At 54.9% G+C, this 14,349-nt stretch overlaps 1 protein-coding gene across 3 annotated transcripts in view; it reads right to left on the minus strand.

Moving 5' to 3' along the window:
• The window catches only part of CDH23 (cadherin related 23), a 212,794-nt gene that overhangs the window by 51,058 nt on the left and 147,387 nt on the right, over positions 1-14,349 (minus strand). Inside the window, exons 17-27 of one of the 3 annotated variants that reach the window (XM_049810212.1) lie at positions 13,824-13,951; positions 10,478-10,550; positions 10,066-10,182; positions 9,361-9,473; positions 7,177-7,284; positions 5,760-5,949; positions 4,724-4,869; positions 4,185-4,404; positions 3,380-3,532; positions 2,231-2,344; positions 859-1,007 (exon numbers count right to left, since the gene is read on the minus strand). In XM_049810212.1, the coding sequence (XP_049666169.1) occupies positions 859-1,007; positions 2,231-2,344; positions 3,380-3,532; positions 4,185-4,404; positions 4,724-4,869; positions 5,760-5,949; positions 7,177-7,284; positions 9,361-9,473; positions 10,066-10,182; positions 10,478-10,550; positions 13,824-13,951 (1,511 nt within the window). The other 2 variants (XM_049810211.1, XR_007507256.1) reach the window with 2 other exon arrangements.

The raw sequence follows: 14,349 nt of genomic DNA on the forward strand, positions 1-14,349 counted from the left end.
GAGACAGGCACGGTGCAACGGGCATCACGTACACCGTGCCGCCGTGCAGCAGGTGACGAGGAGCCGCAGGGCCGGCGTTTGGGGACCAGCCACCCCGAGCGTGACTCCCAGCAAACCTTTGTTGCAAGAGGCGAAAGGCTCTTTTCTTCTCTCCCGGTGACTCACCCTGCCCGCGAGAGCCAGGGACAAAGCTGCCCCTTTCCCTGTGCCGGGAGAGGTATTCAAGGCAGGAGGAGCCTTCCCAGGGCCCTCTGCAAAGAGCCTTTGGTGCCCGCTCCAGAAGAGCCCTGGGTTTGAAGGGATGCTGGAAGCCCTCGGAGGCTTAGTGAATGCCCGCATTCATTCAGCACTCACTGAGCCATTCAGCTCTGCCCACCGCTCCTTCAAAGAGGAACAAAACTGAAAGCGAAGTCCAAACGCTTTTCTCCCTCCATTTCCCCCCCCCCTCTCAGAGCATCTCTTTGCATGCACTTTTCTCCCTCCCCTTTGAGACCTCCGCTCTCAACCCCTTCTCTGCTGGGAGGAGGGAGAAAGCGGGGATGCAGCCAGGCAGAGGGGCCTCGCCAACACAGGGCTTGGGTTTTCTCCTCTCAGCTCCTGCAGAAATGGGGTGAATTTCCTATTTTTCCCTTGTGCTTTCCTGTCGCCTCCCCGGTGCTCACAGTCTGGGTTAGCAAAGGAGCAGTGGAGCGCACAAGCAAGAAGACATCTCGCACTGGGCTGGGGGAACAGACTGATGATGGCGAGGGAAAATCTCTGCCCTGGGCTTCTTGCAGCTCACAGCTGCGGTGCCAGGGCACGGAGAGCAGGGAACCCCCTTCACCCACCCAGGGGGCCCAGTGGAAGAGAGCCACGTGCCTGCACTATGCTGCTGGCGGCTGGGATGTCCTCGGGGACGCTGACTTCGTAGCTGCTCTGAAGAAAGATGGGTCGGTTGTCATTGACGTCCAGGACGGTGACATACACAGTGGCAGTCCCAGTGCGCCGGTTCCCAGTGGGGCCGTTGTCTGTACGGGAGAGAAAGGCGAGGGGAGGTTCGGTCACCTCCATCTCCTCCTTGCAGAGGTGGTGCTCAGCCTTCGGCTGCTGAAAATAACAGGACCAACATTTCTAAACTAAAATCATCCATCTTTTCTGAAGCTTCCAAACCCCACACTGAACCGTGAGGTTTTTTTCTGCCTATCCTGAAAGAAGAAGGAAAAGCCAAACCACCGCCAAGCTCTGCCATGGAGGTACTGCCCAGTAAGGCTGGAAAAGCAACCGGTCATTAAAGAGGGTTTGCAACTCCATAGACAAAGAGGGTGATGTATGCTGGAAGGGACTGCTGGAGGTCAGGGATCTGGGAGATGAAGACGGGCAGGGGTCTGATAAGTTTTCTGTAGACCCAGCTCAGCTCACAGCCAAAGAACATCGGGACCGGTTGACGTTCAGTAGATAAAGACATCGCAGCACGGCTCTTGGTTGTGTCACGAAGGATGAGGCAATGGGGAGCATAGGCTGGGTTTGGTTTTTCCAATGTGCCCGATACAAGTGAGCACTAAACCCACCCAGCTGGGGTCTGGTGACTGGGAAAACACAGGCAGTCTGACACCCATCGGAAGGGCAGAAGGGACCCTTTACCACTTGGGATCCGGTTCTGCATGCCCAGCCGGTGCAGCATCCCCGCTGCAGACCCCGTGGCACCTGCAAAGCCGTGCCCCAAGATTTCTGACCAGGCCACTTAATTCTCCTTTCAAAAGGGACGTTCAACTCTTCTGCAAACAGGCACATCATTATAAAGCTCTGGGGATGACGGCCAAGATGGGTTTGGCACGCAGGCCCTCTCTCCGTGCCAGGTGGCTCTGGATTAATCAGCAGCCACTGAGCCAAGGGCTGGCATGGCATTAAGGGGACTGATGCTGTGGCACTGGCATTTCTGGGTGGAGGTCTGCCCCGAACAGCATGCAGCCTCGCAGCAATGGGGGCCTTGCCTTCCCCAGTGCAAAGGGAAACCCCCGGGGCTGGGTGAGCCCAAGGGGTGAATTTACTGTCTGCAAAAGTCACGGTAGAATCGGGACGTATTAATACACGCGGGTTGTGAAATGCTAATGCCAAACACAGGCTCTGGTTTATAGAGAGCCTCAAAGGTTGCCGTCTCTCTGCCGTGCCTGCAAGGCAGCTCAGCACGTGCAACGGCCACTCCGCGTGGCTGCCTGGCAGCGGTCCCGCGGGAACGGTGGGAAATCCTTACCGATGGCCTCCAGGATCAGTGTGTACGATGCCACGGTCTCCCTGTCCAGACTCACGACTGTCCTGACCACCCCATCCCTGAAGCCGACGCTGAATTTGCCATCCTGGTTCCCACCTGCAGCAGCAAAGGACAAGGACCAGGTCGCCCGTTGTCCGGATGCAGGGAGCAGAGCCCACGCTGCAGGGGATGCTGCAGCCTGGGCACGGGGTCAGCCCGGCCGTGGAAATCGCAAGTGCTCAGCCTGCCCTGCTGAAGGGCTGCGTTTTATACGGTTTGGAGCAAGGCAAGTGTTGGGCAAGCTCGTATCTCATCCTAGGCAAAGCTTCTCTGCAGCAAAAGCGGGCAGGGCGCCTTCTCTCTGCCACACCAAATGCCGTGCCTGCCGCACAGCACAGGAAAGGAGCGATATTGTAGGAAAAGCTGAATCATAGAAATGCCAGATCATTTCCTGAACGCTTCGGAAGAAAACTGGGGTAACTTTGCTTGCGGCCCCCGGTACCAACACACACCTTTTCTCTTGCGGGGGAGGCCAGAGGGGCCGTGACACGAAACGTGAGGCTGTTATTGTGAGAAAAATGACTCTCCGGTGACGCTTCTATTTTTTGCCCTCTTCCTGAGGGCTAAACGCCGCATGTGCAGTTTGCAAGTCAAAGCGTGGCCAGGGGGTTCCCCGGCCTCCCTCCCGCTGCAGGTGCTGCGGCTGCGTTTCGAGCCAGGCGCTGCCCGGGTGGCATCGCTGCCCACCTGCTCCTTGCCCACCCAAACCCACCCGCACACCGGGCTACGAGATGCCCTAAAACTCCAGAAAGGCTTTCCAGCCTTCGATACGCGTTAAGCGAATACCACCCCAGCGGCGTTAAGCCCACCCTCCTGTTTTTTCCTGGCTGCATCCCGGTGGCGTGAGATGACAAGGGATGCTCGGGGATGAGCGTTCACCCCGAGCAGGACAAGGAATAGCGGCGGAGCGGTCAGCAAAGCAGGGAGCCAAGCGGGGCTGTTCGGCAGAGGGCGATACCGTACAAGCTTTGGAGGGGCTGGAAAAGGGAGTGCTGATGTGCAGAACACCCTGGCCAAGGTCTGGGGGCTGCCTGGCTCCTTTCCACAAGGAAAGCTCGCTCCCCTTTGCAGCGCTTTGCAAGGGGTTCATACCAGTGATGAAGTAGCTGAGCTCAGCGTTCAGCCCGATGTCGGCATCCGTACAGTTGAGCCGGACCACTTTGAAATCCCGGGCCACGTTTTCGGGCAGCGACACGTTGTAGACGGCTGGGAAGAAGGTGGGGTTCTCATCGTTCACGTCCAGAACTGAAAAGGGGAGCAGAGCTGAGTGCCCCCCCAGGGCTGCCCCTCCTGCAGATGCCAGGCTGATGTCCGTCCACCAGGCTCCCAAACCCGCTTGCCTGCTGCTCCGAGCATCCCAGGGAATGCTCTGCCTCTGCTCCCTGCCGTCTGTGTGGTGGGGATGCCTGCAGACCAGCAGTAAGGCCCGATCCGCACGGCTGCAGGCTGTATTTGGTTGCCTCTGATACATACAGCTCACAGCCCATGTGCAAAGATACCCTACATAACTGGTGCAAACACTAACTTTAATCACAGACTCATTTCTATCCCCATTCAGAGGAAAATCTGGGGCTTAAATATAAGCTCAGTACTTCCCAGCATATGGCAGAGGGCTCTGGGGTTGCAGGACCAGAAACTTCCTTTTCTAAACCCAGGCCTGAGGAGAATCCAGGGTCAGTTTATTTCCAGGCGATGCTTATCCTCAGCTCTAGGCTCACGTAAAACCAGTGAGTAGAAATGCATCAAATTAAAGACACACTACATAATAAGGGTCTCACTATGTCTCCTGTATAAACCACATCTCCCCCCTGGTGAGGTGTCCTTGTCACCCATCTTTTTGGGACCGGAGGGTACCCTGCGGCCAGACAGGGGTTGGAAGGGGTCCTGGTGCACCCACCTTTGACAGTCAGGGTGCTGGTGGAGCTCTTGGAGGGCACGCCGGCATCGCTGGCTACCACCCGCAGGTAGTACTCGGCGATCCTCTCCCTGTCCAGCACGGTGGTGGAGGTGACGAGGCCGCTGGTGCTGTTGATGAGGAAATCCATGCGGGGCATCCCCACCTGCATGCGATATGTCACCTGCCCGTTTGGACCCTCGTCCAGGTCGATGGCCACTACCTGGTGGGGAGAGCAGAGGGAAGGGCTGAGCATGGGGGAGCCCGATCATCTCCTGACAATGAAAACCACAGCACATAAACCCCGAGCATTTCTTTGCCCCCAGGGATGCTGGGCTGAAACAAAAGGGCCTCGGAGCATCCCCGCTGCCAGGAGAGAGTGCACGGGGTGGGTTGCCACAACCTCTTCTGCATCCCCCTGGTTGCATTGCTAGAGGATGGAGACGATGGAGAGGATGTAGAAGAAGCATTTGCAGAAGCGATGGCAGCAGCGGCAGCAGCAGCTCCCAGCGTGGGGCATGGGGGCAATGGGACACGCTCACCTGGAAGACAGAGGAGCCTGCGGGAAGACCCTCGGGGGTCTCAGCAGTGAAGGGCAGGTTTTGGAAAGTGGGGTCGTTGTCGTTCAGGTCCAGCAGGTTGACGAAAACCGTGGCGCTGCTGGTAGCTCGCAGGGGTGGCCTCCCGCCTGCAGAAGCCAGGAATGGGGTTTCACGGTTAATGCCTCGAGCTGTTTCCACCCTTTTCCCCCAAAAAGGAGCCCTCACCCCCTCTGCAGACAGTAGTGCAGGACGGGGCTGCCTCCTCGAGGCATTGACCTGTCCGTGTTACCCCTTGCACTGCAGTCCGTCGGACTAACGGCACAGACCTGGCAGGCAAGCAAGGCAGACCGATGGCTACCTGTGCATGCAGCTAAAAAGCAAAAGCAACACCAGTCTGTGCTTATCTCTGTCTTTCTGGCAGGAGGGCTGGGACGATGGCTTTAGCACAGTGCAGAGGTGATGCAAAAATAGAAAGGGGTAGAGGTAAGGTTGTGTCTGCCTCCTGGCTCTAGGAAAGAGGCTGGATAATAGAAAATGATCTTCGTATCTCTATCTTTTTTCCTAAAAGAGTTTCCCTAAGGTACTATTTCCAGAGAAAAATACATTTCACCACTTGATCAGCTCTTTTCCCTGCACCTGCTCAATTGACTTTCCTAGATACTGATGGAGCCCGATTGAGAAGAGGGGGAGTTTCTGCCTCCCAGGCTCACCGTCAGGGCTGCTACAGAAATGAGTGCGCTCGCACTTTGAAGGTTTCTGGTTTGTTTTAGCAGCAGGTTTTAACCTACTCTCATTTTTTAACCTCAGAAACATCTTCACAACTTATGCTCAAAACAGGAAAAGCCCAGAAACTTCATCATAAGGGAAAAAAATCAGGCTGAGAAAAGTTCAACTCAACACATGAAAACCATCAGGGAGGGAAAGTGGAGGGTGAGGAGGGTGACACTTGCATGACCTGAGCCCCAGCAATTTCTAGCTACGGTGGAGCAAGACAAACCACCGTGGCAAAGAGGAGTGGGACCAAAGCGGGGCTTACAGTCGGTGACGGACACCACGATCCTCCGCATGAGCTGGGCCTCCTGGGCGTTGGGGTTCTCGCGGTCCAGCAGGACGCCGGTGGTGCGGATCTTGCCCGTGGTGCTGTTGAGGCTGTAGAACTTGTTGGGGGGTCGGATGCTGTACACCACCGTGCCGTTCTCCCCCAGGTCTGGGTCGATGGCCACCACCTGCCGTGAAGAAACAGCCAAAGTTAAAGCAGGGTGATGGGAATTAAGTCCCACCGTGCATCCCCATGTAGATTCGCCAGTGTCTAATTAAACGGGGCTGAGCTCCCATGACAGGCTTCCCCATACCAGCGGCGGCAAGAAGTTCTCCTTCCTCCACACAGCTGTATATTTTCATGATAACTTGCAGGGATTTTGTACCCTTGAGACCTCTACTGCGGTGTTAAATCTCACCGAAATTGGCCTGCAAGCCCAGGAGGTAATGGCATGGCAAGAGAGACACGAGCACGCAGCAATCAAACAGGCTTTTCTCCTTTTAAATAAAACCAGCTAGAAAACAAGCGCCCTTCAGAAAAATAAAAGAGGGACAAAGAGGCATGCGGAGGAACTTGTGCTGCCACGTCGGAAACACTGGAAATAATTCACCGGTGGAGTTCTCTTCCATGCCAGACATTTTGTGCTTTATTGTTCTCCCTGTGACATTTTTAATTACAGGGGACATTTACATTAAAAAAAACCCCCAACTTCATTACGCTCATAACTTCCCCGACCCCCACTGCTTGTCCTGCAGCTGAATTTACATCGTATCAGTGACACAATAATTATTTTCCCAGCAACTAATTGGGATGTCAAAGGCAAGATGACTTCAAGCAGGGGCCGAGCAGTGGAGCTGGTGCCGCACGGAAGAGAGAAAACCGCCGTGCTCTGGTTCGGGCTGCACTGCCAGACCTTTCTCCCCCCCCGCCGCCGCCCCCAACTCCTTTTCTTTTGCAGCCTTCCTCCTTATATGATTTTGTGGATTCTCTTCACTTTTCCCTCATTTATTTTCCATTTCGTGCCCGTCATTTTTCTCCCGGCGTGATGGAGTACAAGCCTCCCTCTCTCCTTCTCTTTTATTTCACCAGAGGGACTTGAAAGGCTGTAAATCAATGTCTTTCAGAGAGGTCCTTGAAGGAGGTCGCAGGCGAGGCTAAGAAAAGGAGAATTTGGCCAAAACCCACACAATTTGGGGAGAAAAAAAAAAAATCCCAGCAGAAAGGAGAAACGCATGGGATGGGCAGGAGCGAGGAGGCTCAGGAGTAACCTTTTAAATGGACTTCTGCAAGATGGTGCTTGACTGGAGGTGACACCGGTTCGGAGGTGATTCCCTGCGCCAGCCAAGCAGGTGACAACCTCGTCGGGTGAAAGGAAAATGTTTTTAGCGCAACAGTCGCCTTCCCTCGCACGTACCGTGGTGACGTCCGAGTTGGGGGGGGTCATTTCCACCAGGTTAATGAAGTATGGCTCATCCTTCCACGTGGGATAGTTGTCATTGATATCCAGCAGCGTGATGTTCACCTGCAAGAGAGCAAGCAAGCAACGCTCCGTCAGGCGGTATCGGCTCCCTCTGGGTGTACGGCAGCACCGGGTACCCAACGCATGTTCCCCCTCCGGAGGGAAAACCAGCAGAAAAACAACCTCCTGCATCTTCACAGCCAAGGCTGCTTGGCATATCTGATCTTGGTTTGGCTCACAGGTACTTATTACCTTGCAGTTAAAACAACCGCAGGGGCACGAGGTGTGTTTTCAAGCAGCTACTTCACTGTGGGGAGGGGATGCAAATCGGTCATGGTGGTGGGGGAGTGGGCTCAGCAGGAGCATGGCAGGAAAGGAAAAAAATTGAGTGACTGGTAAAAAGCAAAAAAAAAAAAAAAAAAAAAAAAGAAAGAAATGAGAAATCGGGGGAGGATTCGGTAACAGGGGGTGGGAGGTGCAAAGACAAGAGAGCATGGGAGGGGATGGTGCCCTGAAGTGTTACCTATCTGCATTTTCAGCGTGAGAAACGGCATCTAAGTGACAGTAGATAGCCTGTGGGATGCATCCTGTTGTCTGTGAGTCTCTCACCTCCCCAGATCACCCGTTTCAATCCAGACTACGAATCTATAAAGGTGCCTGAGGGAAGAGCTGCAGTTGAAGGGGAGGGGGGCAGGAGGGAGCCCTCGGTGACTGCCACCCCCACACAGGGTCTCTCGGTGGAGCTTCTCCTGGGGTCTTCTCTGCTCCCAAGTGATGGGGTCCTGTGGCCGCACCAGGCTGAGCTGCTGGTGCCACCCCGTGGTAGAAGAAGCAAATCTGGACACCACAGTCCCTGGGGATGTGCCCCCCGGGCAGAAGCCAAGGCACCGTCATGGTCCCTGGGGAAGGTTGGTGTCCCACCTCTGCTCTGAACACCCCAGGTGCTTGTCCATCACCTGGGGACCTTGTAAAGCCCCTGAATGGACCCTTATTCCCAGATCAAAAATTATTATAAGGAACAGCTTTGACTCCCAGGTTTCTATCTTTGCCAATGACAGCAGACAAACCTAATTGGCCACCCACTTCTCACCGAGTATTAATATTCTTTAACTTTTTAGGAACCATGATGCATTTTTTTGGTCCTAATTACAATCTGTGTTGCAAAAACCTTGTTTTGCCTTTCAATAAAGCTATTAGAAGAACAACATCTCATCTGGAGACCCAAAGGGAAACCGAGCATCCGACGGGCCATGCCGTTGCCCGGCCAAGGCTGTCATGTGCCTCTGGGAGGCTCCAAGGGAGCTTCTAGTCCGATACACACTTCCCGATGGCCCTCAGTAGTAGTGACAATTATTTTAGGGATCTCTTCAGCACAACCACAATATTTCTCTGCATGGAGCTCTGTTGGGCTTCTCGCCTGCAACCCAACCTGAGCGTCCCAGGGGCAAGAGCACCCAAATGTCATGGAATGTTCAAACCGACATGGTGCCGTGAGCAGCGAGAGACGGATCCTTGGCTTTTCACCTCGTGGTATTTCCAAAGACTTCTACAAACCCTTTGCAAACAATGGGTCTCCCTGACATCTGTGAAGGGCAAGGCAAAGCAGTAGGCTTCCATCTGCAGTACAATGGCTTGCACCTCCACCAGAACGTTCTGAGGAGCCCAGGCATCATAAACCAGTTGGAAACCCTCGATCCAGGCAGTATGTGAATAGTAGTCATCAAGAACAACTAAGTGCGCCTGCAGGCTCTCCAACTAAGAACTTTCTCAAGAGGCATGAACACAGGGAGCCGTGCTGTGGGTGGAATAGGTACCCATTACCTCCCTTGCACGGGGAGCTAGACACATAAAGCTCTGGAAGGTCAAGTAGCTCCTGGGTGAATGGTTTGCGAGGAAAGGGAACCTGATTTCAAGGTCTACACAGCCCGGACAATCATTCTGCAAAGGCTGCGAGCAGCGGTGGGGGCAGCTCAGAGGGCAGACACCACTATACGCTCTTTATCCAATTCGCACAGCTGAAATTAAACACTGCTAGCACGAGGAACTGAAGCATCAGTGCCTGAGCAGTCCTCCCCAATGCCAGCCCCAGGCGGGTACTGGTGGCTCGAGGAGATGGGAATCGCTCCTTCACACACTCACCATAGCGATGCCCGTCTTCTGGTGGTGGCCCACGCCTCCATCCACTGCCCGGACAATGAGGATGTATTCAGATTTGGCCTCCCGGTCCAGCAAAGATGTTGTCGTGATTTCTCCTGCAGCCACAGGAGATGAGAGGGATTAGAGATGTTGTACGGTGAACAGGGGCACCGGTGAAAAAAAGGGGACACTCAGAATCAGAGACAGGATCCTTTACAAATGGGCCCTTCCTTCTGATTGTTTCAAATAGATGGACGCTGGAAGGGTCAGCTTGTCAGCAAGCTCCTGCAAACGTCGTGTTGTGTCTTCCCACGGGAGCCTGTGTAACCACTGCCTGCGATCCCTTATGCTCGTTCCTGCCCAAATAATGAACCAAAAAAGATGCCAGCAAGGGAAGGCGGGCAGCATCTCCTTCGCTAATGTAAGCCCTTGTAGGCAAAGCCTTTTCTCAGGTGTCAGTGCCACCAGGAGCTGAGCTTTCACCGATGCCTCTGCCAAAGCTCTCATGGTGACCGAGCAAGTGCTGGTGGCTGAAATCTGGTGAATTCCTTAAATTGCATTTCTCCTAAGCAGGCTGCTCAGGGGAGAGGAGGGAAGGGCGGGGAAAGGAGTGAGGGTGAAAGAGGAAAAATGATGGGGAAGAAAACCAGGGGAAACTCAGGAGAGGGAACGGATAGGAAAAGAGGGAGAGCGCGTATGGAGGCTCACCTGAGCGGGCGTTGATCCGAAAATGTGAGGAGCCCTCCAGGGAGTAGATGATTGACTCTTGCCCGTACTCCCTGGACCGGTCCATGTCCGTGGCATTGAGAAACAGCACTGTGGCTCCTTGGGGGAAGCAGAATAGCGGGCTGGGACGAGGCATTTGCAGCCTGGAGAGGCTCTCCCCAGCTGCCCCGTCCCACCACACAGCTCCTGCACCCACCTTAAAGAGTTCACCTGGCCAAGGGGTCCCCTCGCCTGCATGCACAGTGGGGCCAAACCCCCAGATGCCACGGCTATAAAATTCTGCCAGGTCTCTAGCTTTTGCTTCCTCCAAACCCCATCACCTACCCCATTCTGGCTGTAAGACCCCCAGGGCCCTTCTGCTAGCCTGGAGAAAGAGCAGGGGCGTGCTCCGTACCTGCCATAATGTCCTCCATGACGGTTATAATGTAGGAGGGCTTGCTGAACGTAGGCGGGTTGTCATTTTCATCCTGAAGCAAAGAGAAGGTCAAGAGGCAAAATGGTGAAGTAGCTGCGAAAGCCTGGTACGGGGATGCTCCTGGCCAACTGCATCTCAAGATGTGACCAGCTCAAGGCATCAGCATGGGGAAGAAGGCCTTAGGGGTAAGGCACCGCAGGTCTGAGTACACGGTTTCACTGCAGAGGCAGCTGAGGCTAAGGCAAGTCACTTGTCAGTGACTTGGCTAAGCCATATATCGGGGACAATAGCGACTAGGTCATTATCCAGCATCCCGGGCAATACGCAATAGGTCTGAGGAACCGCTGCCGTTTGCAGCCCAGCATCCTCGGAACTGCTCCTCCCTCCACCGCAAGCTCCCGGGAAGACTCAGACGCTGCACGAAGCCCGGCAGCATCACGCACAGACCCGTTCCTCCCTCTTGGAGCAGCACACGAGTGGCTTAGTGCTCCGGGTCACCCCGGCCATGAGGCCACCACGCAGGCTGGACTGGCCGGGGGAGCTGCTGAGCTTTTGCTGCCTCTGTTGAAGTGGAGGAATGCTGTGGGTCTTTGCAGAAAGCAGCTACAGCATTTTCAGGGGGGCAAGCTGATTTGCATACTGATGTGCTCCCGCCAAGCCTGTCTCTGCCGGCGACTACGGCTGGCCTGGTGAAACCAGGCAGGAGCAATTGGGCGAAACATCCCTCAAAACAGATTTTGGACCAGTTTAAAGCTCCCCCAGGGAGGCTTTAAATGCTGTATAAACAATGTTAAGAACCTGCCTTAAATGAACCAAACCGAACTGCCTACGGAGGGAAGGATGGAGCCGCCAGGACATTAAAACACCGTTACGGACTTTGCCGCTTCCCTGGGGCTGCTCTGGAGACATTTTCTACCTGGAGGCTGCTGATGGACCTCCAGGCTCAGCTTCTCCTGCTGCCACCAAAGTTGATATTTGAGGCAATTTCACGTGCCAACGATGCCCATCGCACTGCAATTAAATTGCCATCCTCTGCTCTCGTTGCCAGAAGCAGGTGGTCTTTAATCAGCCTTTGCATCACTCAGCTTTCACTGCGCCTCCTCCGAGGGTAATGAGCAAATTGCCGGCTGCCCGGGGTGCTGCCCTCACCGTCCCTCCTCCTCCTTGCACAGTTGGGTTGGGGTCATCACCCCAGGGCAAACCCAGGAGGTCCGAGCAGGTTAAAGGCAAAGCAAAGGGAGATTCTGAACACTCATCCGTGTGCCACCTGCAGCCGGACCTGGGTGAGCTGTGCCGTGGTCCCGGCTGGGTGGACGCAAGCCAGAGCAGACGCCGTGCCGTTTCATTAGCGGTCCCGAGTTCATCAGGCTGTGCTCAGCACCGCCACGGCCCGGCAAGCCGGCTCCCGGGGAGGCAGGGACTCACTCCTGGCCGGGTCTCCATCTGGCCGGAGCTGGCATGACCTGCCTGCAGCACGGTACATGGCTTTTCTACTTGAGAAGGACATTTCCCACTTGAGCAACCTGAATTCCAAAGCTCCCCTCTGGAAACCTTCCCGCCTGCCTCCTGCAGCACCCACAGTGATGCCAGATGGGACCCAGCACGTTTCCACCACTCCCATGGGAAAGGCCATCCAGCTAACCACCTCAAACCAGCTTCCCACATTCCCCTGACCCTCAGCCTTCCTCCCTCACCCTTGGATAGCCATCATATCATCTTCAGGGATGCTGAGAATCACAGATGTTCATGCTAAGCACACAACCCCCTTTCCTCCAGACATACGCATGCTATAAGTCGCTGGCTCATCGCCCCGAACAGGGCGTCAGCGGCAGGGAGCGAGGCAGAAACTTATTAGCGGTGATATTTCCCCGGATCCTGGCATGGCGCGTGCTATTAGTTCTGATTCGGCGGCTCCCTCTACAAAAGCGTATTGTCCCCTAATGGGAAATCTACAAGGCGAGTTTGACTTCTTTATTAAAAACCAACAACCAAAGGATGAAAAAAAATTACCTCCCTCCACACTCACTCTCGTTCTGCTTTTGCACGTATCTTGTTCCTCAAGTGCTGTTGTGAAACACTTCCTCCTCATTTTCTTCCTATTTTCTGCTTTTTTACCACTTGAGAGAAAAGCCCTTTGGTTCAGAGTGGGAAAAGTGACAGCTACTCAAAACCCCCCAGCGTACAGACTCAACCCAGAGGAGATGACCCACTGAAGTGTGGTCTTTAGAAAGAGGTGTTTATGCTGTCTAAAGCACAGTGTGGGAAGGGTGTATTTAGCCACCACTAACCCCGTGCCCAGAACTGCCTTATTCCCCCTCTCCCGAGCACGGTGAGGGAGCTGGAGGAGAGGCATGCTCATGGGACTTTGTTCCCATCCTATGGCACTGTGGACTTCATCTTCTTTGCCTTCCCAGACTAACGCTGCCGCCAGCCCGGCTTAGATCCCATCACTGCGAGACTGACAGGTTATCAAGCAAACTGTCTCCATCACCGATACCTCCCTCCAGACGTCCTCAAACCACAATATGCCTCAAAGTGACAATCCGATCTAATCTTCCCGAGGAACGCTGCGACGCTTTACCTCTCCCAGCAGCAACCCTTCCTCGAGGGGGTTTGCACCTACGCTGGCGCGTGAGATGCACGGCGAAGCCCGCAGCCCGGCTGGGACAGCCGGCACTGGGGAGATAAACAAGCAACTTCCCATGATTGATTCAGGGCCTGATAATTTCCGACACTACGTGTGCTAATGTGCAGCCAAAGCTCTCTCCTCTGCATCCGAGCTGCAGCGAGCATCTCTGGCTATGGGTGTGGAGAGCATCCCAGCCAGGAGTTCCCTGCAAGCTAAAAGAAGGGCTCACTGGGTGCTCGATGAACCTCCCCAGTTGAAAATAAGGGCAGGGAGTAGATCTCCACCCCGTCCCCAGCTCTGGTCCTCACCCTGTGGTTAGCTGGGGCTCCTACCATGTTACTTCCAGCGTCTTTCCCGTGCATTGGGCGCAGTCAAGGAAAGGGAGGAGGTGCATAGGGTCAGGACAGCCTGCCTGCGCTTGTCCGTGGTGACACCCCCTCAGAGACATGCTCACTCACCCTCTGTCACTCAGACCTTCCCAAATGTCAAGGACAGCATTTCTTTAACCAATACGTATGACACATATGTACCTGGGACACATAGGACACATATATACATATGAGACCTATGTAATTGCAATCCACATGTACACAGCCACAGAGCGGGGTAGTCTGGCTGGGTTATTGATGGATTACCGGCACTGCAATGCAGCAATTGCAGGAAAACCTCGACAGGACCGTTGGGTGCCGTACTTACAAACACCTCGATGGTGATGGGGACGGTGCTGTTGAGCGGCGGGTTGCCGGCATCCTTGGCCATCACGGTCAGGTAAATAACCCCGTTGGCCACCTGCTCGTAGTCGAGGGGATGGTTCACGCTGATCACTGAAAGGATGGAAAGCAGGGCGCTCAGGGGGGCATTCACGCACCGAGCAGGATGGCGGGCAGGCTCGGAGGGTGGCCCGTGCACACCACCTCCCCAGGGCCAACAGTACCCGCTCGAGGTGGCAATACCCCAAAACCATGAGTGGTAGGCATTACTGAGCTCCTTGCACTGACATAAACCGGAGCGAGCTCTACAGTCACGGAAACATGGCTCTGCAGCAGCTTGACTCAAGCCCTGCTGGAAAGGACCGCGCTGCAGGCGAGGTCGGGACAAGCAGAAGAGCTGCTGGAGCAGCTTCTTAAAACTTTGCTGACACGACCGCTTGTAGAGGTGTGAGGGCAGCCCGAGCTGCTGCTGCTGCTCATCAGCGGCATTGCGGTCCTAGGAGCGGCGCTTA

Source organism: Accipiter gentilis, chromosome 9 (genome assembly GCF_929443795.1).
Source record: "Accipiter gentilis chromosome 9, bAccGen1.1, whole genome shotgun sequence".
NCBI classification, from domain to species: Eukaryota; Metazoa; Chordata; class Aves; order Accipitriformes; family Accipitridae; genus Astur; species Astur gentilis.